General features: G+C 40.2%; 1 protein-coding gene across 7 annotated transcripts in view; it reads left to right on the forward strand.

Annotated features, from left to right (window-relative positions):
- The window catches only part of dmd (dystrophin), a 1983095-nt gene that overhangs the window by 1790240 nt on the left and 165152 nt on the right, over positions 1 to 27703 (forward strand). For all 7 annotated transcript variants that reach the window (XM_060833515.1, XM_060833512.1, XM_060833514.1 and 4 more), the window contains one exon: positions 15398 to 15544. In XM_060833515.1, coding sequence (XP_060689498.1) covers positions 15398 to 15544 — 147 coding nt within the window. The remainder of the gene's footprint in view (positions 1 to 15397; positions 15545 to 27703) is intronic.

Consider the following 27703-nt stretch of genomic DNA (forward strand, 5'->3'; position numbering starts at 1 on the left):
TACGAATAACAATGGTCCAAAGACAAATTCCTTGTGGGGGCTTCACTGATCACAACATTGGCCATCGATAAATAACTGAAGTTCCTGTTTTATAATCTATTATTAATATTCCCTTAAAATGTTTCATTATTAAAGCATGCAAAGAACCGTTACTAAGATTATTTCAGTAGGTTCAATAAGTTCCAAAATACATTTTTTAAATGTATTTGGTAACAGCAAGTAGGAAGAATTTTTCAAGGCTTTATTTTTGCTTGTTTAATCTTAACATATTACATCAAGCGAGTAGATGATAGTTCACAAGACTAATGGCTTCAGTAGCAGAACTATTATTGTCAACAACTAGATTGAATTTTCACAGGGACAGTGTGGAATTGGCACTTTGAATGCCCCTTTGCACTGTTTTACTAAATCAAGCCATCGAGATTGTTTGTCGTTAATAAATTTTCCGAAGACTCATTTAGGTAGTGCAGCTATCAGGTATTCAGGTACCATTACAGCAATTTTATTGGAGCATAAGCGAGTCAATGAGCAAAATAGAATCAATTTATCAAGCGCGTGAGAAAGCACATTGTAATTAGTCAGGGACATCAGGAGAGACTCACAGAATAGAAATGAGACTGACTCATTAGTTAGGTTATTACTTGACTTTGAACACACAACCTCAACTGAAGGAACAGGAGTATTTCTGCTCAGCGTTTGGAAAAGTCTTTTAGAAGAAAAACATGCTTATCTAGGCATATAAGCAGACTGGTTGTTATTTCCAGTAATGTTAACAATTTCCAATAATGTAGCACTGGAGGGATGAAACACTTATTTCCCCATTTGTTTTACTATTTCCATCATGAAAACATCAGTGGGTTCTCAATTTCATTTAACTTAAAATTCCAAACAAATAGAAATGGCATTTTGAGCAGCTGTGAAAAATCTCAGAAATTACTGCACTCAGAAATAACTTAGTCTTCTATCTCTGGCAAGTAGCAGAAGGGCTGATGGAGCTTGTGTTTTCACTTGTAATTCTCCACATGTTTCAGTGTATGATTTCAAATATGCCACTTGAGCAGTTACTGGCATGAAGACAGGCATTAGGTCCACCACAGGTAAACCAGTAATCATTCCATTTGAACCAAGTACCAGATCCATATATTTTGTAATTTTGCTATACATCTTAGAGCATTTAAGAGCATTCTCTTGATTTTTTTTCTCATCAAATTGTAATAAATGAAGAACACGCCCATGCTAAAGCTTAGTTCTAGTGGCAAATTGCAACTAAACAATTCATAGAGGAAGTCTCAGAGAGTGGCTAGTCTGTGGAAGGCGAGGAGGTGTGCTGCAGCCGTTGTCTACCTCTGTCATAAGTGCTACTGTCTATAGATAGGAAAGAGTGAATTGAAGAACTTAAAACAAAACTGTTGAACTTGTTTGGAAATTTCCAGTTAAAGTCCATGCAAACGACTCAGAGGTAAATAGACATAAGTATTATTGAATGAGAAGATTTTGAGTTCAAGCATTCCCTTGGCACCTTGCCTGAAACCTACTCTGCAACGAAACCGTTTGCAACGAAACTATCTGTGATATCAACCTATTTAGGAACAGGGGAGACAATCCAGTCTCAGTCTAATTTAACTCCTGCCCCCAAATAGAAGCAAAAGAGTTGATAATTGTTCAGAAAGGAAGAAATGGTTTTCTTTTTTTAATCATGCATGGGATGGTGAGCATCACAGCACTTATTACTCATCCTTCATTGCCTCTGAATTTTGCTGAATCGTGGAACAATCCTACAAATTTCCAGTTCATAGCTTTGGGCAGGTCAGTATCTGTGTGATCTGCCTCACAAACAATTGAAAGACTCCTGCTGCCATCCTACTTTTGGGAAAAGCAATGCAGTTGTACAGAATTGCTATCATGCAATAAACCTTCTTGATATGTAAGAACAGTGTCTCTTCAATAAAATGGATAGTTTGAATAGTCAAGGTCTTTTCCCTGGATGGGGGTGCGGGGTGTTCTAAACATAGAGGGCACAGGTTTTAGATGAGAGGGGAAAGATTTAAAAGGGATCGAAGGGAAATTTTTTCACGTGGTGCGTGTATGGAATGAGCTTCCAGAAGAGATAATGGAGGCTGATACAATTACAACATTTCAAAGGCATCCAGATAGGTATATGAACAGAATGAGTTTAGAGAGATATAGGTGGCACAGTGGCTCAGTGGTTAGCACTGCAGCCTCGCAGCACCAGGGACCCAGGTTCAATTCCAGCCTCAGGCAATTGTCTGTGTGGAGTTTGCACATTCTCCCTGTGTCTGCGTGGGTTTCCTCCGGGTGCTCCGGTTTCCTCCCACATTCCAAAGATGTACAGATCAGGTGGATTGGCCATGGTAAATTGCCGATAGTGTTAGGTGCATTAGTCAGAGGGAAATGGATCTGGGTGGGTTACTCTTCAGAGGGTCGGTGTGGACTTGTTGGGCCAAAGGGCCTGTTTCCACACTGTAGGGAATCTAATCTAAGCATATCTGGTCGGCATGGATGAGTTGGACCTGAAAGGTCTGTTTCTGTACTGTACATCTCTATGACACTAATAGTTAGTCTACAGTGATGTATCCTCTACCAATTATACTAGATAGGCCCAAGAAAAAAACAAAGACAAAGAATTGGTGGCAGTGAACAATCTCAAATAACCCTTAACAAAACACGACAGTTCCTAGGACGTTTAATAGATTGATACCTGTAACAGCTAAGTCGTCCTGTGAGAAAAGATTGGGCAGGCTTGGCTTGTTTTCACTGGAGATCAGAAAAGTGAGGGGTAGTGTGATTGAACTTTATAAGATCCTGAATGATCTTTACAAGGTTGACATGAAGAGGGTATTCAGTCTTATGGGTGAGTCCAGAATTGGAGGACACCATTTTAAAATTAGGCATCACCCTTTCACTACAGAAGCGAAGGGCTTCTTTTTCTCTCAGGGTGTGTGTGGCTTTGAAGTACTCAGAAGATGGTGAAGGCAACATCATTTAATATTTTTAAAGCAGAGATTGATATATTTTTGATATGCAAGGGAATTAAAGCTTTTTGGCAATGGTTCAGAATGTGGAGTTTGGAACACAAATATATAAATCATGATATTTTTGAATAATGCTACTTTTGACCTAATTTATATGTTTGTTGGCATCAAATACCAAAAGGTATCAGGGATGGTCATCTGGGAGAATGCCACAGGTCTGAGGTCATGATTTGGAGATGCCAGTGTTGGACTGGGGTGTACAAAGTTAAAAATCACACAACACCAGGTTATAGTCCAACAGGTTTAATTGGAAGCACTAGCTTTCGGAGCGACGCTCCTTCATCAGGTGATAGTGGAGGGCTCACCCGAGAATGCAGCTTTAAAAAAAAGGTTTTGTGTTTTACACATGAAAGAAGTGAAACTATCTCTGTATTCTAACGGATGAAAGGCTTAACAATCAATTTTTCAAGTCTAATCTCAGTTACATCACACTGCAAATTTTTGCTATAAATTCTGTGTTACGATTGAGCCCTCCACTATCAACTGATGAAGGAGCGTCGCTGCGAAAGCTGGTGTGCTTTCAATTAAACCTGTTGGACTATAACCTGGTGTTGTGTGATTTTTAACTTTGTACAGGTCTGAGGGTGTTTGTAGCAAGGTCATAATGGTGCTGATTTACTTGATGCAATGACCTGCAAGAATTGGTCTTACTCTCTTTAGTTCTAGAGTTAATGAGGAAATGTATGGAATATATATGCTGAGATCCCATTCCAGATTACTTTTCACTTGTCTTGCTGTAAAATTGTGTGCATGTGGCCATTTGGTTAAAGATTATCGTGCTTTTGTTTGTTGAATAATCTGACATTGGGAATACCAAAAGGCTTACAGAACCAGTCATTGACTCTGCAGGAGAAGGGAAAACAAGAGAAAGTATGTCAGGACATCTGAAAGAAGTCTATTGATACTTTTACCATAACCTACATTTTTGATAATCGCTGCAGAGCTTCACCCCATCTGTCACTTGCACTTTGTGCCTGCAGTTCCTGGCTCTGCTGTAGAAAGGTAGAATTTGAATGTCCAATTATACCTGGCTCTCGAATCCAAGCCCAGAGTTAAATGTTTGGAATTCCTTAAGGTTAGGCCTGGCACAAATCGGAAAATCCTGTGTTAAAGATTCAGCAAGTTTCTGTTGGGTTGACACTTGGAGGTGAAGACCTTGCAACAGTAGCAAACAGCTCACACCTTACCAGAGGCAACACAGAAGGGGTTTGTTAAATCCAAGGCTTCATGAGCCTGGCAGGGTCACTTATACAGTGTGGTGCAGGCTTCTTGTTAGCTTTGATAACATAACATGTTCAGTGACTCTGCAGTGAAGCAATAAGAGCTACTAGTACTGAGGGGTTGTTATGTTCTTTCCTCGTCCCTGAACCATATATTTCAGCAGGTGACCTTACAGATGTTTATAAATTACCGACGGGCATAGATCAGGTGAAAAGCAAATGTTTTTTCCCTAAGGTGAAGGAATTCAAAACTAGGAGGCATATTTTTAAGGTGAGAGGAAAAGGTTTTAAAATGACATGAGGGGCAACCTTTTTACATTGTGAGTAGTTCGTGTGTGGAATGAACTGTCAGAGGAAGTAGTGGCTGCAGGTACAGCAACATGTTTAAAAAACATTCAGATAAGCACCATGAACAAAAAAGGTTTGAAGGGATATGGGCCAAATGCTGGTAAGTGGGACTAATTTAGTTTGGGAAAATGGTTAGTGTTGACTAGTTGGACCGAAGGGTCTGTTTCCATGCTGTATGACTTTAAGACTCGATAATAAACACTGAAGCATCCTTATCTGTTTACTACCTGCTCCAGTTAATGTTTTTAATGCAGTATATGAAATTGTATCACAATGTAAAAATACGTGAACATAACATGGTCAAAGTTCTACACTCAACTTCAAGCTAAAAATTAGTTGAAATTTGAAGTGACATGCACCAGCGGTGCATCAGATTTAATCAGAATAATTAGAGACCAACTGAGTTTACTGTAGTTTCTATCTGCCAAGGGAGTAGGGGGTGATAAAAGTTTGAGCTGTTACACTGCACTTAACTACTTTACACAATGCAAAGCAAAGTTGTAATCCTCATTTCATCTTGTCCAGTGCAGTGTGTCATATTACATTTATTTACATTACACACTCAGACACTCAGTATAAAGTGAAAATGTCATTCACCCACTCTCCTTTGTGATTGTTGAATCATATTTGTGGTGCATTCAAATATTGTCAGGTTACAGATTTCAAGATCTGATCATCCACAGTGTTACACCAGGCAGTATCCTACTGGGCAAAGCAAGCTTTATAAATGCAAGTGATACAGTACTTCGAAACAGATTGAAAATGAAGTTTCTTAGTTTTCACGTCATTTTTGTGTTACAAATTTCCTTCACTTTCCCAAACACATTGATCTTGAGCAGTAATTCAAAACAGGCCAGAGCAAATTGGCAGGCTATTTAATGCCATGATTGCAGTGGACAAGAATATTGGGTGGAATAGAATTCATTAATGATTGCTTTATGCTATCATCAAAGGTAATTTTTTCTCTCTGAATGTTGTGCAGTGGCTGGATTGTGAAGAAGTATTAATTAACTTTGCTTGTGTGAAATTGTTAAGTTCTTGTAGTGCTGCAGTCAGATTCTTGGGACTAGATTCCTTGCATTGATATGCCCTCAGTACCTTTGTACTAGTAAAGTTTTACATATTTGTTCATGCATGTGGGCATCCCTGGCCAGACCAGCACTATTGTCATCCCTATTTGCCTTGGAGAAGTTGGTTATGAGCTTCCTACTTGGAGGCTTTGGGGTGTAGGAAGGGAGTTTGACCCAGCAACAGTGAAGGAATGGTGATAAAGTTCCAAGTGAGAATGGGTGAGTCAGTGGCTTCGAGAGGAATTTGCAAGTGATCATATTTGCATGTGTCTGCTATCATTATCCTGAAGGGCCTCCTGGTCTCCAATGGATACGCATGGTTCTCAATTATTGCATCTCCTCCACCAGTGCCTCAGGGCATGTTGAAAGATTAGAATGTCTCCCCCATTCAGCCATTCTTTCCTGGGCCAGATTCAACTCATATAGGACTCCCAGTCAAGCACCAGCATGTTTACCATCAACTGTGAGTAGACATCATGTTAGTAAGCAGGAACCCAATTTTTAAAGGCTATTCAGTTTAGCCCTCAATTAGTTCAATCAGTACAATTAATATTCATATAATTATAGGAAAAAACATAAAGCATGACACTGTCTCTCATATTAACTGAGACAAACTGATCACTGTACATTCAGCGTAGGGAAGGACCTTTCTTCTTGCAGCATTGTCCTTTCTAACCATCTCATAATATTTCCTGCTTCAGTCATTGTTTGGTGCTTGTATTTTTTAAATGTCTGACTCCAGTATCAACTTTCTACCATTTCCCAAGAGCAGAGTGCAGGATGCAACTTGGCAATGGCTTTATTGAGTTTCAATAAGTAGGATTACTGCAGCAGTAGAGAGTGAAACCAGATACCAGAATGACAAATTATCTTTCATTCTCCCCAGAATACAGGTTTGAGATGCTTTGTCTGGAATTTAGTACATGCCGATCATACTAAGTGCTGTGAATTGACACCTGACGGAAATAATTAATTTAATGCACACTTTTAAATAATTCATAACTTAGATCTTTTTTGTGTAAAAACAGTGCAGGCAAAAAAAATTAGAAATGTCATCTAGGTCAACTGAGATTTCAAAACAGATTTGTAGACTAAACAAAAAACAAAGAACACAGCACAGTGGCACAGTGGTTAGCACTGCTGCCACACAGCGCCAGAGATCCAGGTTCAATTCCCGCCTCAGGCAACCGTCTTTGTGGGGTTTGCACATTCTCCCCGTGTCTGCGTGGGTTTCCTCCGGGTGCTCTGGTTTCCTCCCACAGTCCAAAAATGCGCAGGTTAGGTGGATTGGCCATGCTAAATTGCCCATAGTGTTAGGTGAAGGGGTAAATATAGGGGAATGGGTCTGGATGGGTTGCTGTTCGGAGGGTTGGTGTAGACTTGTTGGGCCGAAGGGCCTGTTTCCACACTGTAAGTGATCTAATCTAATCAGGTTCTGGAAATCTGAAACAAAGATAGAAATATCTGGACAAACTCAGCAGATCTGGCAGCACCTGTGGAGAAAAAGCAGAGTCAGTGATTTGGCTCCAGTGACCTTTCTTCAGAACAGTCCAAAGTGACCCTGCTTTCTCTCCACAGTTGCTGCCAGATCTACTGAGTTTCTCCAATCATTTTTGTTTTTGTTATGGATAGATTTGTGTTGAGTTATAGAATTAAGTTAAGCAGGTGACGTCAAGACATAATCTCATTGATTGACAAAACTTGCTTGAAGAGACTTTCGAAATTTTCCCATGACGTGACTGTAAGAGGAAAATAGGAAAAAAATTGCTTTCCCATTACGGAAATAATTGTTCTATTGGCTTTGATCAGGGCATATAACTGTGGTTGGTAGTAATTTTGGAGGTTACTTCACATGACTTTCTGACCACATGACTTTTACAAATATTATTATATTTAATTTACAAGGGATAGGTCCACTAATGCTGTCCATTTTTGCTTATGGTTTTGAACCAGCAACTGTTGTATGATAACTTCCCAAAACTAGATGACCATCTGAGGTGACCACCAGTGTGTAGCTAAAGAGAGCAAACTGTGGGTATGCTAACAGGTATCTGAAGACAGGGAATGAGAAGAAACTGTTGTTGGTATAAAGGGTAAACTAAAGGCAGCAGGACAGAAAATTGAAGGTGGTGAAATTGGGGACAGGGGAACTAAGAGGTTGAGGTTGGTGGAGCTGCAGGCAGGGAAATCAAGGTTAGGGAAGGGGAAACTAAAGGGGGAGAGTGAACAAAGCTTAAGAAAACTGAAGAGGAAATGCTGAGATTAGAGAATAAACTGAGGGCATAGGGGAAATTGAGGGGACAAATGGTGGTGGCACATTTTGCAGTTGGGACACTAGAAGTGGCAGGGACTTTGATTCCAGTAGTAATTAATGATAACCCACTGAAATGGCACTAATAATTAACAGGAAACACTCAGTTTCCCCTCATAACCAACTGTAAGTCACTAATTCATGCAACTTGCTGTAATAGGTGTATGCCTAATATTCTACATGTAAGTGGTAGCTGTGATCTGCCTAGAGAAAGATGTTCTGCACATTGCTCCAAGCCTCGCAGTCCTGCACGCTTCTGCCCAATTGTTTATTGAAGCCCCTCGTTTTCAATTTCAAGTTGCCTTCCTCTGTTTTGATCTACATCTCTTGAAGCTTCCTGCAATCATCACCTTCAGCAATAAAAGCAGACTACTGCAGAAATCTACAATAGTAAAAATGGACACTGCTGCTGAAGCTCATCTGTGGAAAGAGGAACCCAGTGACTGTTTCAAGTTGAATAATTCTTCTTTGGTTCCAGATGCTGCTGTCTGCTTACTATTTTTTCGCAACACTTTATCTTTTTATCTCCTTCAGCAAGTTCTAAAATTCCAGATTATGACTAGTACAATTTTGCTGGCTTATCATGATGATATTCATAAATTATCCACTATCTTAAGAATTTCTTCATCGCAGTTGTTGTGGGTATGTTCGGCGAGTTGGGAAGTTGGTTTGCAGATGTTTCGTCCCCTTTCTAGATCCTCCATGCTGTGCAGCTTCCTGTACTGTGTGGTTTCATTCCTGTTGTTTCCGGTTGTTCGTTGCAGTGGTCAGTATATTGGGTCCAGGTCAATGTATTTATTGATGGAGTCCATGAGTGAGTGCCATGCTTCTAGAAATTCTATGGCTGTCCTCTGTTTGGCTTGTCCTATTATTGTTGTGGTGTCCCAGTCGAATTTGTGGTCGTTGGTGTCAGTGTGTATAGATACTAGGGACAACTGGTCATGGCATTTAGTAGCTAGTTGATGTTCATGAATGTGAATCGCTAGTTATCTGCCTGTCTATCCTATTCAGTGTTTTGTGCAATCTCTGCATGGAATCTTGTACACTATGCTTGTCCTGTACATGATGGGTAATGGTTTTTTTGTTCATGAGAGTTGTTGTCTGAGTGTGGCTGTCAGTTTGTGTGCTGTCATAAATCCAAATGTTTGAAGGAGTCTGGCAGTCAGTTTTAATATTTTTTATGTAAGGTAAAGTGGTTAGTGTGTTGGGTCATTGCATGTCCTTGTTGCGTTGTTTGTCTGCCAGGCATCTGCAGACAAAGTTACAGTGATATCCGTTCTTGAGCAGGACAAACCTGGTGTATAAGATTCCCTGCAGAGACTGCATGAACTACTATATGGGACAAGCTGGCAGAGAATTAGCGATCCACATTCATGAACATCAACTTGTGACTAACCACCACAATCAGTTGTCCCTAGTATCTACGCGCATTGATGACAAGGACCACAAATTCAACTGGGACAACACAATGATAATAGGACAAGCCAAACAGAGGACAGCCAAAAATTCCTAGAAGCATGGCACTCATCCTTGGACTGAATCAAGAAACACATTGACCTTGACCTAATATAGTGACCACTGCAACAAACAACCAGACCAGCAACGGAAAGCCGTGGGAACAAAACCACATAAATTCTAACCGACACGGTACAGCAGCGCATCACAGAAGACTTCAGAGCATTGAGGATGCCCCTAGAAAGGGGACAAAACATCTAAAAATCAACTTCCCAACTCAGCAAAAATACCCACAACAACTATAACCGGCAGTTGAGAGTGTGTTGCTGGAAAAGCACAGCAGGTCAGACAGCATCCGAGGAGCAGGAAAATGGATGTTTTGGGCCGTAGCCCTTCCTGATGAAGGCCTCCAGCCCGAAATGTCGATTTTCCTGCTCCTCGGATGCTGCCTGACCTGCTGTGCTTTCCCAGCAACACACTCTCAACTCTGATCTCCAACATCTGCAGTCCTCACTGTCTCCACCTATAACCGGCACCCAAACTATAAATCTTGCACAAACCTTGAATTTCTTCATTGCTTTTGCATTCTGTCCACTTAGCCTGTTCCATCTTCTACAGAAGCATATTCCCTGATTCTTGACTTTGGATGCTTGCTTTGTTGAAATTCATAATTTGTCTCCAACAACAAGGCTCTGTTAAGCTCAATGTTGACCAGTGTTTCCATAAGGCACCTACGCCATTTCAAGAAGTAAGAATTAGAGAATAAGTAGTAACCCTATAACTCACTGGAGTCGCAGGTAGATAGGATAGTGAAAAAGGCGTTTGGTATGCTTTCTTTTATTGGTCAGAGTATTGAGTGCAGGAGTTGGGAGGTCATGGTGCGCCTGTACAGGACATTGGTTAGGCCACTGTTGGAATATTGCGTGCAATTCTGGTCTCCTTCCTATCGGAAATATGTTGTAAAACTTGAAAGGGTTCAGAAAAGATTTACAAGGATGTTGCCAGGGCTGGAGGATTTGAGCTATAGGGAGAGGCTAAACAGGTTGGGGCTGTTTTCTCTGGAGCGTCGGAGGCTGAGGGGTGACCTCATAGAGGTTTACAATATTATGAGGGGCATGGATAGGGTAAATAGGCAAAGTCTTTTCCCTGGGGTCGGGGAGTCCAGAACTAGAGGGCATAGGTTTAGGGTGAGAGGAGCAAGATATAAAAGAGACCTGCAGGGCAACGTTTTCATACAGCGAATGGTACGTGTATGGAATGAGCTGCCAGAGGAAGTGGTGGAGGCTGGTACAATTGCAACATTTAAGAGGCATTTGGATGGGTATATGAATAGGAAAAGTTTGGAGGATATGGGTCGGGTGCTGGCAAATGGGACTAGATTGGGTTGGGATATCTGGTTGGCAAGGACGGATTGGACCGTAGGGTCTGTTCCCATGCTGTACATCTCTATGACTCCATGACTCACTGAAATGCGCAGTGAGGTCACAGTTAGAATCACTTCATTATACAAGGTTTGGTCAGGCTTTCCAGTGACGACTTTTGAGCATTCTCCTTATTTTCTTGACCTCTGGTTCCAAATGAAGGCAATCACTCAATTAAGAAGCAAAGTTAGAGCTATTCTGAATTTGGCCTTCACACAGTATATCTATAGAACACAGAGCACCCTGAGCCAATTGGTGAATTTACACAATGGGTAAGGGTTCAGCGTTGGGGACAGTTCTCACAGGTTGCATTGTCTTAAGAATAGCTGAACATGCAATTTGTAAACTATTCAATAAGCTTAGACTCTATTAAAACTATTCATTCAACAGAGGTTATTATTAAAGATGTTATATCAGTACATTTGGATAAGTTCAAAGTTATCAGGCAAAGTCAACATGGTTTTGTTAAAGGGATATCGTGTTTAATTCACATAATGAGTTCTGTGAAGAAACAGCTTGTGCAGTAGGTAAAGGGCCACCACTGGATATGTTGTGTTTAGATTTCCAGAAGGTATTTACAAGAATACCATGTGAAAAATGAAAGCTCGTGTTCTTAGAAGTAACATATTGGAATAGATATATGATTGGCTGCTTAACAGGAAGCAGGGAATATGAATAAGTAGGTTTTCTTCAGGCTGGCAAGATGTCATGAGTGATGTACAATAGGGATCAATGCTGGGCCTTAATGCTTTATAATTGATGTAAATGATTTGGGTGAAGGGATCAAAGGTATGTAGCTAAATTAGCTGATGACACAAAGATAAGCAGGAAAGTAGCAGTGAAGAGAATACAAGGAGCCTACAAAGGAATATAGATAGGTTACAGGAGTGTGCAAGGATCTGGCAAATGGAGTATGATGTGGAAAAAACTTGAATTGTCCATTTTGAAAGAAAGAATTAAAAAAAGACATATTATCTTAATGGTGAGAGGTTGCAGAACTCTGAGATGCAGAGAGATCTGGTTGTCTGCGTGAGTTGCAGAACGGTCAGTGTGCTGATACAGCAAGCAATCAGCAAACCTAGTAAAATGTTATGGTTTGTTGTGAGGGGAATTGAAATAAAGAATAGGGAGGTTGTACTTCATGATTACAGGGCATTGGTGAAATATTCTGTACAGTACTGGTCACCATATTTATGAAAAGATGTTGATGCATTGGAAGCACTTCAGAGAAGGTTGACTAGACTAACATCCGTAAGGCTAGACAGGCAAGGCCTGTACCCTCTGGAGTTTAGAAGAGCCAAAGATTATTTAATTGAAGCATGTAAGATTCTGAGGGGCCTTGACAAGGTGAATATTGGAAGGATACTTCCTCTTATGGGTGAATCTCAAACTAGGGGTCCTAGTTTGAAAATAAGAGGCCACCAATTAAAACAAAGAGAAAGAAAGTTTTTTTTAGTGTTTGGACATCCCTTCCTCAAAAGGCAGCAGATGCAGAATCTTTAAGTATTTTGAAGACAGAGGTAGATAGATTTGTGGGACTAAATGGCCTGCTATTGCTCCTTGTTTATATGTTCATATGTCCAACACTTGGTAACGCAGTTGAAGGGGAACTATTGCAGCAGCAAGTATACGCATTTATTCTCATTTGTTTAAAATGTATGATGAAAATTAAATCAATTTCCATCAAAATGTCATTTGTGTGCAATGCAATTACAGTGCAACTAACCTAAGCTCCTCTTCCTGTTTAAGCAGCAGAAAAAAACCTAGTCATCAAGAACATAGATTGTTTTAAAAGACATGTCATTAATTTGTCTTTTTGTCCAATTAAAAAGTAAGCGCTGACCATTTTGGTACAACAGTAGGAAAGTGCAGTTAAAAACCAGATACCAACTAAACATCAACAGGCTGTGAAAGCAAGCACTGGTGATGAAAAATAAGACCGAACATTGTAAGATAGGAGAGCAGAATTAGGCCATTTAGCCCATGAAATCTGGTCTGTCATTTAATCATGGCTGATTTGTTTCTCAGCCCTATTCTCCTGACTTCACCACAGAACCCATGAACCCCTTACTTAGCAAGAATCTATCTTTGTCTGAAATAACCTCGATGTCTTAGCCTCCACCATCCTCTGTACAATGACCTCTGGCTGTAGAAATTGCTCCTGACCTCAATTCTAAAGGGCTGTCCCTTCACTCTGAGCCCATGCCCTTGGGTCCTCGTCTCTCCTACTAGTGAAAACATCTTCTTCACATCCATTCTATCCCAGGCCTCTCAGTAATATATAAGTTTCAAATTGATTTCCTCCAATCCTTCTCAAGTTAATCCAATCCAGGCCTAGCGTCTTCAGTGACTCCTCATGTGACAACCCTTGGTTCCCGGGATCATTCTTGTAATCCTCCTTTGAACCCTCTCTAATGCCAGTAGATTCTTCCTTAGATATGGGACACAAACTGCTCACAATGTTCCAAATCTAGTCTAATCAGAGACAGCTTAAGGAAAACAACTCTGCTGTTGTATCCTAGCCATCTTGAAATGAATGTTAACATTGAAATTAAATTCCTAACTGCCAAATTAACTTACAAGTTAATCATAAGAGAATCTTGAACTTGGACTCCCAAGTCCCTTCGGATTTCTGAAGCCTTTCCCAGTTTAAAAAATAATCTGTTCTTCCTTTCAAAATGTATAACCTTATAATTTGCCATATGGTATTCCATCTGCCACTTCTTTGCCCACTCTCCTATCCTGTCCAAGTTCTTCTGCAGCCTTCTTGTTTCCTAAACACTACTTGTTCCTCCACCTACGTTTGTGTCATCTGCAAATTTAACAACAATGCCCTCAGTTCCTTTGTTTAGACCATTAATATATAATATGGATAGTTGTAGTTCCAACACTGACTCCTGTGGAACTCTGCTAGTCATCAGCTGCCATCCTGAGAAAGACCCTTTTATGCCCACTCTCTGCCTTCTACCAGTCAGCCAGTCCTCTATCTATTATGGTACCTTACCCCTAACACTATGGGTTCTTATTTTATTTTGCAGCGTCTGGTGCTGCACTTGTGAAAAAACCTTTTGGAAAGCCAAATAAATCATGCTCACTGACTTTCCTTTGTTTAACTTGATTGTTACCTCCTCAAAGCATTCTACAGGTTTGCCAGGCATGACCTTCCCTTGGCAAAGCCATGCTGACTTTGTCCTGTTTTGCTTCCAAGTACTCTACAATCTGATCCTTAACAATGGACTTAAATCTTACCAATGACAGTTTCCTATCTTCTGCTTTCTTCCCTTCTATAACATAGGTATTACATTAGCCACTTTCCAATCCTCTAAGACCCTCCCTGACCACATTGATTCCTGAAAGATCACCACTAATTCCTGTATAATCTGCTCAGCTATCTCCTTCAGAACTATTGGGTGCAGCCCATTCAGCCAGGCTGATTTATCTGCTTCAGATTTTTCAATTCCCCAGCACCGCCTCCCTGTTTAGGGCCACACCTCTGACCCCTGACTTTCTTGAAGTTCTGGATGCTGCTGGTGTGTTGCACTGTAAAAACTGATGCCAAACACCCATTCAGTTGCTCCGCCATTTCTTTGGTCCACATTAATACTTCTCCAGCCTTATTTTCCTGCAGTCCAATGTCAACACTTGCTTGGCTCTTCCATTTTAGATGTCTTAGAAAGAAACTCCTGCAAATTTTATATTACTAGCGAACTCACTCTCATATTTCATCTTTACCCCCTTATTTATTTTTAGTTATCCTCTGCTTTTTTTTAAAAGCTTCTCCATTCTCCGGCTTCCCACTAACCTTCACCACATTGCATGCATTTTTGTTTGCTTTTATACTGTCCCTGGCTTCCCTTGTCAGCCCTTGCCTGATCCTCCCCTTCATGTTACTTCTACCTTGGAGTAAATTTCTGCTGCTCTTCCCAAATTACCCTCAGGAACTCCAGCCATTGTTGCTCACGATCTTGTTAGGTTTTCCTTCCAATCATCTCTGGGCAGCCATCATGTCTTTTAGTCACCTGAGAAATTTCTTCCATATATCCTACAAAGAAATTAGGAAGTTCACAGCAGGCAACAAATGACCTGAGATATTTTGTTTGAAAGCTGAGCTGAGAATTTTAAGTGGATGCTTTGTAATGTCTTACAGATATTCCACAACTCTCCTGTTGGAGATGGACTTCAGTTAATTGGGTGATTTGGCCTCTCATGTTGTAGCAAATTTAAGTACAGGTTGTAAAGGAAGTAAAATAGGATCACGTTCAGCATGGCTTTGTCAAAGGGAGGTAATGCCTGGCAAATCTGGTAGAATTCTTTGAGGAGGTAACATCCTCAAAGATATACTTGGCATTTGTGCCATATTTGCCTTGCAGAATAAGCATAAGAATAAACATGCATGATTCTCTGTTAATCTCCTGTTAATGCCTTGCCTTTGCTGTCAGTGCCTTTTTTTTATTATTTTATAAGGTGGTATTGTAAATCATACATGACATTCAGGTTTTTTTTCTTCTTTTGGATGCAGGCATTCAGAGCAGAGATCGCTCCTTTGAAAGAGAATGTAACCCACATGAACGATCTCGCCCGCCAGTTCACACCACCAGACATCCAGCTTTCTCCATACAATCTAAACCAGCTGGAGGACCTGAATACACGTTGGAAACTCTTACAGGTGGGTCTAACCCCTGTCAGAATTCAAAAAAACCTAGCCCCTCACAGTAATGGTTGAGTTAGACTTACTAGTGTAAACCACAAACTGTCCAGCAGAGATCCCTGCAATAACTCCCAAACAAATGCCCATGTAAATTGAGGAAGGCTTCCAAGCCCGTTACTTACTCTTGTACATTAAAAGGCTGAAATTTAACCAAGCATTATGAAAATTATCAAGAAGTGCTGATGTGAGGAGATTTATATGAAAGGATTTCATGGCTTTTAGGATTTACAGGGTCTTGCTTGTGGAGATATTAGCAGTTTGTTTTCACAAAGGCAACTATTTACAAATACATGGCAGATTTTCTTTTTACTTGAACATGATATTTTCAATTCTCTACTCTGCTCTGTTTTCCTGATCCGAAATGTTTCAATCCTTACGAAGAATACTATTCTAAAGTCTTGGCTCATCTGCAACAATTTACTTCAGTTGCCATTAATTATGTCTGAATATTTAAAGTGTTAAATGGCAGAACATTGGATATGAGAAGTATGGTAGCCAAAACTGATCATGTTCTTATCTTTTTCCCATCTTCACACAAGTAGCAAAATTTGATTCCAAACAATAAATTGGGAAATGTGGCTGATTCTTAATCCAGGGAGCTCAAAAGTTAACTGCAACGGCTGTCAAGATCATCTAATTTGTTACATTATAAAACTAGATCAACATAGCAACATAGGAATTTGGAGTGGGAGTAGGCAATTCAGACCTTTGAACAGTTCTGTCAGTTAACATGATCGTGGTTGATCTTATCCTGGTCTCATTTCCACTTTGCTACCTGCTTTATCCTTTTTCCTGCTTTTAATGAGAGATCAGGGAGATCAGGGATTACCATTCATTTGCTTTATTAACTAAGCCAACATAGATATACCCTGCTGGTACCTACCTACCTTGGGAAATAATTAAAGTGTATTGCTGGTGTGTATTTTTATTTTGCTCAGTCCCGGAGGATTGAGGTTAACTTGCTTCTACTCCTGTTTGATGGGTTGCCTGAGAAGTGTAATGCTGGATTGCAGACTCTGCCAAATGTGGAAAAGGTGGAGCTTGAAGCATTGGGTAGATGGATTGTTTGGCTGTTTGTATGCTCTGTCCATTGCCTGACTTCACCTCTGTATACTCCTGACAAAGTCTCTCAACATTCAGTGCCTTTCCAGAGGAGCCATCTCTGTTGACTTTGGTCACAAGCCAGGGACTTCCCATGTGTTCGCAGAATGTGGTGTCCCCTCTGCTTATGCTTTAAGAATATCTCTGAGACATTTGAACTAACTGCTTGGGATTTTCCTGCCGTGATTGAGTCCCGAGTTCAACAACTGCTTCAAAGGTCTGGTGTCAAGCATAAAAACTACATGTTCTCCCCAGTGGAGCTAATTTTGATTGGTCGGAACCTGCACCAGCACATGGAGGAACCCTTCAGTTAGCCATAAAACATGGCCCCTTTGGCTCCCTCAGTGGCTACATTGAAACCACATTTGTCCTTTTCTACTGTTTCACATCACACTCCACTTCATATTTAGTTTGTGAACAATGCTGGAGCTGCTGTCGGCAGCAAATTGTGAAGCTAAATGTACTCTAAAGCTGCAACAGTATCTGATCACCTTTTAAAAGTAAGCGATTAACACTTCGGGCAGCTTTTGTGAAGTGACAATGGGTGATTAATGGGGCAGACTTCAGGACAAAAAGATGCAAGGTCACCTTAACTCACTGAAACTCTGTTACAGCTGAAAAAAAACTCTTGTTGAAGGGTTGCCACAATCAGAAAGCTTGGCTAATAGTGATAAGAAATCCATCAGCCAAGGTTCCTGATTATAAAGGCTACATGCAAGGCAATTTAAGTGACCTTGTCACTTTATTTCCTGAAGTCTGAGCCAGTAATAAGTATAGGCACTTCAGAAAATATAAACAACGCCATGTAATCACTGTTCAGAGTGTTTTGTGGATGCGTAAGGGAAGAGAATATGGTGAGTCCAAGATGACATACAAATGCTACCCCAAACACAAATAGGAAGCTTGTGGGTATGGTTTTCCCCTCCCTGGAATGGGATGGTAAGTTGATGTACCAGGATGAGGGCCCTGTTAGGGCCCAAAACCCATGGCCTAGGGATTGCTGTGCTAGGGACCAGTGTCCAAGATCAGTGACCAGTGTCTAATAGCTGTCACTGACCCACCATAGGCCAGCTTAGCTGCCTTTCTCGCAGATAGAAAAAAGTTACTGCCTTCCCCAAAGGGAATCCATGGTGAACTGTCTATCTGGATGTGTGATACAATCAAGGGCAAAGAGTTCCTTGTTCAAAGCCATCCCTCTCTCAGGGGCCTTACATCGTGAGCTCACCCAAAACACACTTCTTTCCACTGGTGCAGATCTTCACAGCTACACAATCTCAGTCTCCAATAACTCTCTTCAGCTCCTAACTGGACGGGTAGATCACTGTAGTTGTGTGCTTTCATGCTGGTAGGGATGGGATATAAGTTGCATGCCTCAATAGGGTCATAGAGTCATAGAGATGTACAGCATGGAAACAGACCCTTCGGTCCAACTCATCCATGCCAACCGGATATCCCAACCCAATCTAGTCCCACCTGCCAGCACCCGGCCCATATCCCTCCAAACCTTTCCTATTCATATACCTTTTAAATCTTGCAATCATACCAGCCTCCACCACTGCCTCTGGCAGCCAATTCCACACACACACTACCCTCTGCATGAAAAAGTTGCCCCTTAGGTCTCTTTTATTTTTTCCCCTCTCACCTTAAACCTATGCCCTCTAGTTCTGGACTCCCCCACCCTAGGGAAAATACTTTAAATATCCATGCCCCTCATGATTTTATAAATCTCTGTGAGATCACCCCTCAGCTTCCGACGCTCCAGAGAAAACAGCCCCAACCTGTTCAACGTCTCCCTTTGGCTGAAATCCTCCAACCCTGACAACATCCTTGTAAATCTTTTCTGAATACTTAGTGCACTGTGCATAAAATTCAGTTAAAGTTTGAGAACCATTGTAGGGCTTGCAATCTGTCTTTTGATTAAACAGCTCATGTCATTAAATATGCAAAACTAGCCCGAGGTTCCTGTGTCCTTGGATCAGGGTATTGACACCCAACTGGCACTATTTTTCTGTATCTGAAAATTCCTACAGAATTTCTTGCCCCTCCCCATGACATCCAGTGAATATTTTCTCCAAGTAAGTTTTAGAAATATCAACATCTTTGAACCCCTAAATGAATATTGTCCGCAACCTTAAATTCTGTTTCTCTCCCTGACTACTGAATGTTGCAACTTCAACATTCGAACAAAGGCTATCTATTTCCACCCTGTTAATATTGCCTGTCTCTACACCTGTTGCTGAAACACTCAGCTCAGGAATGCTTCCTTCATTATTTACTATTCCAATGCTCTCCTGGCCACCTTGGAACCATATAGACCCTCTTGTGAACTTAAAATTATTGGAAGCTTTGATATCATAACCCACGTAAGGATATATTATTCTTAATGTCACTGATTTTAGCTTCTCAACCACTGATGCTTCATATTCATAATTCTCATCCTTGCATTCAGATACCTTTGTGGCCTTACCCCACGCTATGTCTGCAACTTCTTTCAACTCCACAACCCCCCTCAAATCTGTCTGGTCCTTCACGTCTGGCGTCTTATGTATCCTTGATTCCCTTCACCATACCATCGACCAGGTGCCTTCAGCTTTCTGGACCATATGCCTTGGAATGCTTCTCATAAACTTAGATTAGATTACCTACAGTGTGGAAACAGGCCCTTCGGCCCAACAAGTCCACACCGACCCGCCGAAGCGCAATCCACCCATACCCCTACATTTACCCCATTACCTAACACTACGGGCAATTTAGCATGGCCAATTCACCTGACCAGCACATCTTTGGACTGTGTGAGGAAACCGGAGCACCCGGAGGAAACCCACGCAGACACGGGGAGAACGTGCAAAATCCACACAGTCAGTCGCCTGAGTCGGGAACTGAACCCGGGTCTCAGGCGCTGTGAGGCAGCAGTGCTAACCACTGTGCCACCGTGCCGCCCACAATCTGTCTATCTACTTAAGATAGTCCTTAACATTTCCCACTTTATCCAAGCTTCTGGTCACTTATCTCATTGTTGTATGCCAAATTTTGTCTGGTAATGCTCTTGCTAAGGGCCTTGGAATATTTCACAAATTTAAGATGACTTTAAAATGGCAGTTGTTGGTTTCTATATCTTGTTTGTTTGCTGCTTAAACTTACACAACAAATACTTGTTCATTTGATTACATCCATTGGCAACATATTTGGCACAGCAATTTAAACATGCATACGTTCCTCAGTGTCGTAGTTTATTCATATTTTTACAAACAATTTAGAAACAAGTACACAATACCTCAACACGGTGAAACAAAATCAGGTGATTTAATAATGCAGTTGTTTAGTTAGGGTCATATTTGACATGCTGTCAAATCTATCAATGCATTTAGAGAATGGAATTGGCCCTGAAAGACATCATTACTTCAGAAAATTCTCAAGATGATTTATTGTTGTGACAAAAAAATAAATGACAGCCATCTGTTCAGCTAAGTCTTCATTACCAGAAAATCTTTGTTTTACAGATAGTTTTATGTCTCCTTTACTGTATGCATAGGATAAATAGAAAACATCTTCTTGATATTTTTCAGGCAGCCCTCCATTTTCCCAGATATGTGATTGATTGAAAATTCACTGCATAGGCAGCTTGATGCCTGAACAGCATAGCAACAATCTATCATTTAATATGTAACCATGCCCTTACAGTAAAGCATGTGAAATTGAAATGTGTGACTGGACATTGCCTTTCTTGGACCTTCTATGCAGTAGAATAAATCGTGTCCTTGGGGAATGTCCAAGAACATGACCTGCCATGTTCTGAAATATTTGGATGAAGTAAAGAATGCAATTGGGTAGGTCAGTAAAGTTGGTGCTCTTTATCTAAGGCGTGAAGCATTCAAAAGAAAAACAACAATTATTTAACCTTCTAAATATGGTGCTCGTACTGTAATGATATCACATTTTTATTAGAATAGAATAAAAAGAATAGAAATTTGTTCAGTTTATCACCAGAGGGAGCTCTCCCTGAAGCTGGAGCTCACTGCTTAACTTCAGCACTCCTCCTTCAGGCTGTTTCTGCTTAACTGATCCTGAGAGTTTTTGTTTCTGGACCTGCTTTATTTCTTAAATTTATATGTACAAGCTTGCAGAGTATTTGGCTGGAACTCTTTGTTTCTTCCTGCTCTTTGCTTTGTTCCTTTGTCATCCTGTGTCCACCAAATTCTCACATAGAAAACTTTCAACCTTTGTGATGCGATTTTTCATTGTTAATCAAAAATGTCAACGTTTTTGCAACTTTGTTTATAAATATAGCATTTTGCTACTGGTTTCATAAACCACACGAAACTGTTTAAACCTCAACATTGCTGGTAGTCATTTCATTGCAAGGTAGATGCGTGATCCTTATTCTTCAGCCCTTATGTCCATTTATGCTTTACATTCTAATTAAGGACAGGAGAACCTGGAATATCCCTGGCAAATCAAACAATGACTGGAGAAAGGTAAAAAAGCTGATGTAAAACATTATCTAAAAATCAGTATAACCTATTATTTTTATTACATTTAAGCAGACATGGACACAAAACGATGCTGCACAATTTCACTATCTGATGTCCATCATTTCAACTACATATTAACCTACGCATGGTAAAATTGTTAAGGCCTCTGTTCAGGCAGCACCAAACAAAACTGGACATATTAAAGGTTCAAACTTGTATGTTACTCAGCATAGTTTCAAGACACAAATTTATTTTGTCTTCCCATGAAAGAATTGAATGTTTTTGTAAGACACACAAAGCTTTTTGTGTCCCCCAACTAGTAAAATGTTAAGTGTAAGAAGGGGAAGCATTTCAACTTTGATTGACTATCGTCAGCATCAAATATTCTGACTTTTGTACATAGCATGACCAGATGCATTAAAACTCTCTTTGGTCTTACCTAACCACAAATTCAGAACAACTGAGTTTGCTACAACAATGTGACATTTTCAGTTCTCATGTCAACCATTTTTATGTGAATGTTGACTTCAAGCAAATTTTTGCCAAATTATTTCCTTTTAATCCTGTGACTTCATATCAACTGGAACCGAATGGAACTTATCAATGCAGCAGTAAACTTAAAGTGGATGCCGTGTTTTGTTTAGATTAGGTTCCCCACAGTATGGAAACAGACCTTCTGCTCAACAAGTCCATGCCGACCCTCCAAAGAGTCACCCACCCAGACCCATTCCCCTACGCATGCGCTTATCACATGTGGGCAATTTAGCATGGCCAATTCACCTAACCTGAATATCTTTGGACTGTGGGAGGAAACCAGAGCACCCAGAGGAAACCCACACAGACACGGAGAATGTGAAAACTCCATGCAGACAGTTGCCTGAGGCTGGAATTGAACCCAGATCCCTGGCACTGAGAGGCAGCAGTGCTAACCACTGAACAGGCGTGCCACTCATATGCTTTGTATATCCATCCAGGGCACTTTTTGAGCCTTTCATTGGCAAAACTTCCAAGTCATTAGTCATCTCATTTGCATATATTAACAAGAATGACACCCTATGCTGAATGCACTATATTTCTGAAGCTTTAGCACCCTTAATAACTTAGTTAAAAATCACAGAACACCAAGTTATAGTCCAACAGGTTTATTTGGAAGTACTAACTTTCGGAGCGCTACCCCTTCATCAGGTAGCTTTATAGCAAAAGATCTCCATAGCAAAAGATATTTTAATAAGAGGCCATGTGTAATGCCTGCTTACAAAGTTTTAGGCTAAACAGATAAGTGTAGTTGGGCACTTTCACCTGAAGTCTGAAGTAAAAGTCATTGCACATCAAAAACATCTTGGATCCCTCCATTTTGCTTTGGTTACCAACAGAAGTCAGCCATATAGCCTCTTGAACCCATTCTGCCATTCAAAGAGATCATGGTTGCTCTGTGAATTTACCCATCTGTTTGCTATGTATCCTTTAACATTGGTTAAGAAAAAAAATTGATTCAGAGAAAAGGATTCAATTTTAGATTCATCAACTCCATTTGGGGAATAGCATTCCAAACACTATGAGCAGTTGCATATCAAAATTTTCCTAATGTCACTCTTGAAGTGCCAGATACCAATTTTAAGCCTGTCCCCTTTAGCCCTCGCCTGAATAGTCATCAGACCTTGGTTCTCTCGAACTACCCCATCAGTTCTTCTTAATACCTTAATAACTTTGATCAATTTGCTCCCTAACCTTCTAAATTGCAGGGAATATGACCCTAGTTTGTGAAGTCTTTCTTCATAATTTATTTGATTCGGTTTGATTCATTGTTGTCATGTGTACAGTGAAAAGCTTTGTTTGCAAGCAGTATAGGAAGATCATAGTAAGTAAGGTCATATTTATCATACGGTGAAAAAAAACTTAGACAGAGATAGATGAGTTACATCACACTGGGCATGTGGTAGACAAGATCAGCATTAATTGAAGTTAGAGAGTCCATTCATCAGTCTAATAATGGCCAGGAAAAAGCTGTTCCTGAACCTGTTGATGCATATATTCAAGCTTCGGTATCTTCTGCCTGATGGAAGAAGTATTACTGAGGTGTGATGGATCTTTGATCCATCGGCCTTTCTCCTGCAGTGACCTGTGTAAATGGAGCCCATGGATGGGAGCTTGGCTTTCGTGATGGTCTGGGCTGTGCACACAACCATCTGCAGTTTCTTCTGGTCCTGGGCAGAGCAGTTGCCATACCAGGCCATTATGCACCTGGATAGTATGCTTTCAATTTAACCTTGTCATTCTAGTAAATTTATGCTGAACTCGTTCTAAGCTTAATACAAGTTGTATCCTTCCTTAGGTGTGATAGCCAGAACTGAATGCAGTACTCCAGGGTGTCATTCAATTTGAACTGTATACAGTCATAGCATATCTTCTTCTCCCTTGTATTCTGGTCCTTTAAGTATAGAGAATAGTTATCTGTAAAAAATATTTCAATATATTTGGTGGACTTAATTGGAAATAGGATTAACAACAAAAGACTGAGAAAAAATGCTATATTTTAAAATAAATGTTGTTGAAACTCATTGTTGCTTTGCAAGCAGTGGGTGAAGGTGTAAATGAATAATCTGGCACTGGAGCTTATGTACAAACTAAGATCCAGCTGGCAATGAATAGCTGATTGGTTTGTGGAATTGTGACCAGTTGTAGATGCCATAGGTCAACTCTCTGGCCCCTAAGGAGCTGAGCAGGTTGTGGGTATGAACGATACAGTGAGAAGTCCTTCGTCTTCTGGGAGGGAAGGTAGTGTGTGTATATATCTCCAATGAAATTCCCGAAGCAAAAAAATACCAGTTACTTTATCACCCCTACTGCTGTAAGATAATGCCATTAATCAGTAAGTGAGAGGATTCATAATTTATAAGCCAGTCACTATGTGCCTATTATAAAAAAGTAAAAGGACCCAAAGGAAAAACTCAGAGATATAAAATACTGAGAAAATAAAAAGAATCCTCCATCGAATCCTAAGGACTGGTGTCATTGAACAGTTACTTATTTTTTTGTTTTCCCATCTATCCTTAACACCAATGTATTTTGTCTGTCTGCACAGATATGCTGTGTGGGATACAAGAGAGCTTAAGAGTTTTAACTGGTATGGTAATATGCTTAAAGTGCATAGTTGTTTATCAGTGGTTAGAATTTAATTATTTGTAAAGTATAATAATATGTAATTATTATAAATAGAAACCTGGTTCATGTTTTTTTTAACCTGCATCTATCAGACCTTGTGTACTTTGATAATTTTTTTTAACTTCTGTGATAACTCAACGAAAATGGGGCTTTAGGTCCAGCATGTTATCCCAACAAGGTGTAACAATTCCCTGAACTTTTTTGATTATTTTCTTGTTGTGATCTTTTCCCTATTAGTGTACATCTCTTTCAAGCTTCACTGTTTCTAGCTTTTTACCATTTTCGAACATACTCAGTCTATATTTATTAAGTTCAAAGGGAGTTACCTCACACTTGCCTATATTGTCATTTATCACAGTTTTGCTGATGCAGTTAATCTGTTACTATCTTGGTAATTTTATGCTTGTATCAATATTGTTTACAATGTTGCCTATCTTTGTATTCTGTTGTATTGGATATGGTGTTCTTCATCCAATCGTTTGAGTTGTTAACAATGTATTGAACAATTGAGGCACCTACACTTCACAGTGTCATTAGTCACATTATGCCAATTATCCCTGCACTCTGTTTCCTGCCACTCAGCTCATTTTTTAACCAGGTCAATAATTTGCTAGAAACTGGCTTGTCCAGGTCCAATTTCCTTTAGACTGGATCATAAATATCCCAAGAGTCTAAAGCCCTCTCTCCTGCACCTTCTTTCCAGCAACATATTCAATAGCTTTATCCTCCTATTACCATACTCACTTGGAATAATCCTCAGGTTCCAACTTTTGAGATCCTGCTTTCTAATTTTCTACATAGCCCACTAAGTGCTGACTGCAGGACCCCATCCCTTTTTCTACCCATGTTATTGGTGAATATGACTGCTGATTGTTCACCCTTCCCCTCAGGATACTCAGCAGCTGATCAGTTTTCCAAGTGGTTCAGCAAAGTGATATCAACAAGTTAGAGTAATTCCCTCGCCCATGTATATATGTTAAATGAAAGGCATTACATAGAAATGTACTACTTTTTTTATAGATTGTTAAAATGCCTGCATAATTGTCAACTTTGAGTCCCCTAGTGACTATGATAGCTCTACACACATTAAGATCTCATTTAATGATTAAATAGCTTCTGGATGAATTTATTGCATTTTTAGGTGTGTATGGAGCCTGCACTGCGATAGCAATATGCCTGATCAGGTCCTGTGGTTTAGTGTTCATTTAATGTTCAGTTGAAACTTATCCATACAGATGGAACATGCCTACAGTATTACTTTGAAAACATTTTCTGTAAAAATACAAAGAGTATCTTGGTGGTGGTTCAACAACTATGCATTAACACCAGAAGGAAATATGTACAAGGTTTTAAAAGCAGAAGTTAGAAGTGTTTCTTTTCTTCCAAACTTAACACCTCATTCTTTCACTAGGATGTAGTTCCATTGCTCTATCCACATAACTTCAGAGAGGTTATATAAAGGTTTTGAAAATGTATGTCCACAGGTTGCTTTACGGGAGCATCAAAACAAAGTCAGCGATTCTGCTATCTAGCATTCAGCTGGGATCATTTGTTGGTAATCAAGGTAAAAGAAGGATTTCTAAAATAAAACTTTCCCATCATCCCTCAGAGATACCACTTAACAATCCACGTACATGGAATATCTTTAAGGAGTAACTTACTCTGTGTACACAGATCCAATGAAGGTTTGTCAGATTTTCTGTTTATCTTTCTCTGTGGGCCTCCACTAAGTATACCAGGTCAAGACTTTGCTGTTTATAATGCCACAACTTTAACATTCGCTAGAAAAGGGGGTCGTGTTCAAGGGATGTTGCACATAAATCAAATATGTTCGCAGCGTTCGACTGAAAGATCAGCCTAGATCATTGGGTCTTTGCCATTGCAAGAACCAAAAGTCTGTTTTTACATTTTCCTATTCCAGCACTGTGACTTAAATTGGAGCAGCCCAATATTTCCAAAGCTTATCATATGAAGCCTGGGAATAGAATTCAGGCCATTCACATCTCAGTGCCTTGCAGTGTGAAGAACTGATTTTCATAGAATAGATTGCCTACAGTGTGGGAATAGACCTTTCTGTCCAATGGGTCCATAGTGACCCTCCAAAGAATAACCCACCCAGACCTATTCCCCATACCCTATAATTACCCCCAACTAATGGACCTAGCCTACACATCTCTGAACTCTATGGACAATTTAGCACAGCCAATTCACCAAATCTGCACATCTTTGGACTGTGAGAGGAAACCAGAGCACCCAGAGGAAACCCATATAGACACCCAGAGAATGTGCAAACTCCACAAAGACAGGCAGCCGAGGCTATAATTGAACCCAGGTCCCTGGTGCTGTGAGGTAGCAGTGCTAACCACTGAGCAACTCTTCCAACTCCTTTTTTTTCAGTACCTTGCCAATATTATAAGATGCTTTATTTGGTTGCTGGTTTGTGGATAAATTCACATGTAGTTATAAAATAGCATAGAAGATTTGTGCCAATGGAGCAAATATACATTGTAACCATGAGCATTTTTCAAGATTAATGTATTTTTGTTATTGTTTTGTGAACTGTAAGTTATATATCCTCCAATGTTTACCGACTTTTGGAAGCAAAGGGCCTTTGGCTACAGACTGATGTTTCTTCCTTGCTGGATTCCCATCATTGTGGATTGATGTAACATATTATTAACTTTCCGTGAATCATAGTACTGTGAAGAAGCAATATCCTTTCGAGATGGAATTTGAGAACTATTGGGGGATAGCACTCTGGACTTTCTTGCCAGTTTTCAAGTGATATAGAGGTGCCTGTGTTGGACTGGGGTGGACAAAGTCAAAAGTCACATGACACCAGGTTATAGTTCAACAGGTTTATTTGAAATCACAAGCTTTTGGAGCGCTGCTCCTTCATCAGGTGAAATCAACTTCATTTGGTATCATATGACTTCTGACAGTTTCTGAGTTAACCAGGAATGCCTTTGGTTGGACGATAGGAACGGGAGGTCTAACACAGGGCTCTGACCCTAAAATAACTCACTAACATTGTCCTCTGCCCACCCATTGTCATGAATGTTGGCCTTCCACCTTTGCTTACATATTAAAAAGCAAAAAAACACATTGATGAAAGTAGAGCAGTGGATGGGGTAAACATATATTTTAGCACGGCATTTGATAAGGTTCCCCATCATAGGCTCATTCAGAAATTAAGGAGGCATGGAATACATGGAAACCTATCTGTCTGGATACAGAATTGGCTGGCCCATAGAAGACAGAGGGATGGTGGTCGATGGAAAGTATTCAGCCTGGAGCTCGGTGACCACTGGTGTTCCGCAGGGAACGGTTCTGGGACCTCTGCTGTTCATGATTTTTATAAATGACTTGGATGAGGAATTGG

Source organism: Hemiscyllium ocellatum, chromosome 12 (assembly GCF_020745735.1).
Source record: "Hemiscyllium ocellatum isolate sHemOce1 chromosome 12, sHemOce1.pat.X.cur, whole genome shotgun sequence".
In the NCBI taxonomy this organism is placed as follows: domain Eukaryota; kingdom Metazoa; phylum Chordata; class Chondrichthyes; order Orectolobiformes; family Hemiscylliidae; genus Hemiscyllium; species Hemiscyllium ocellatum.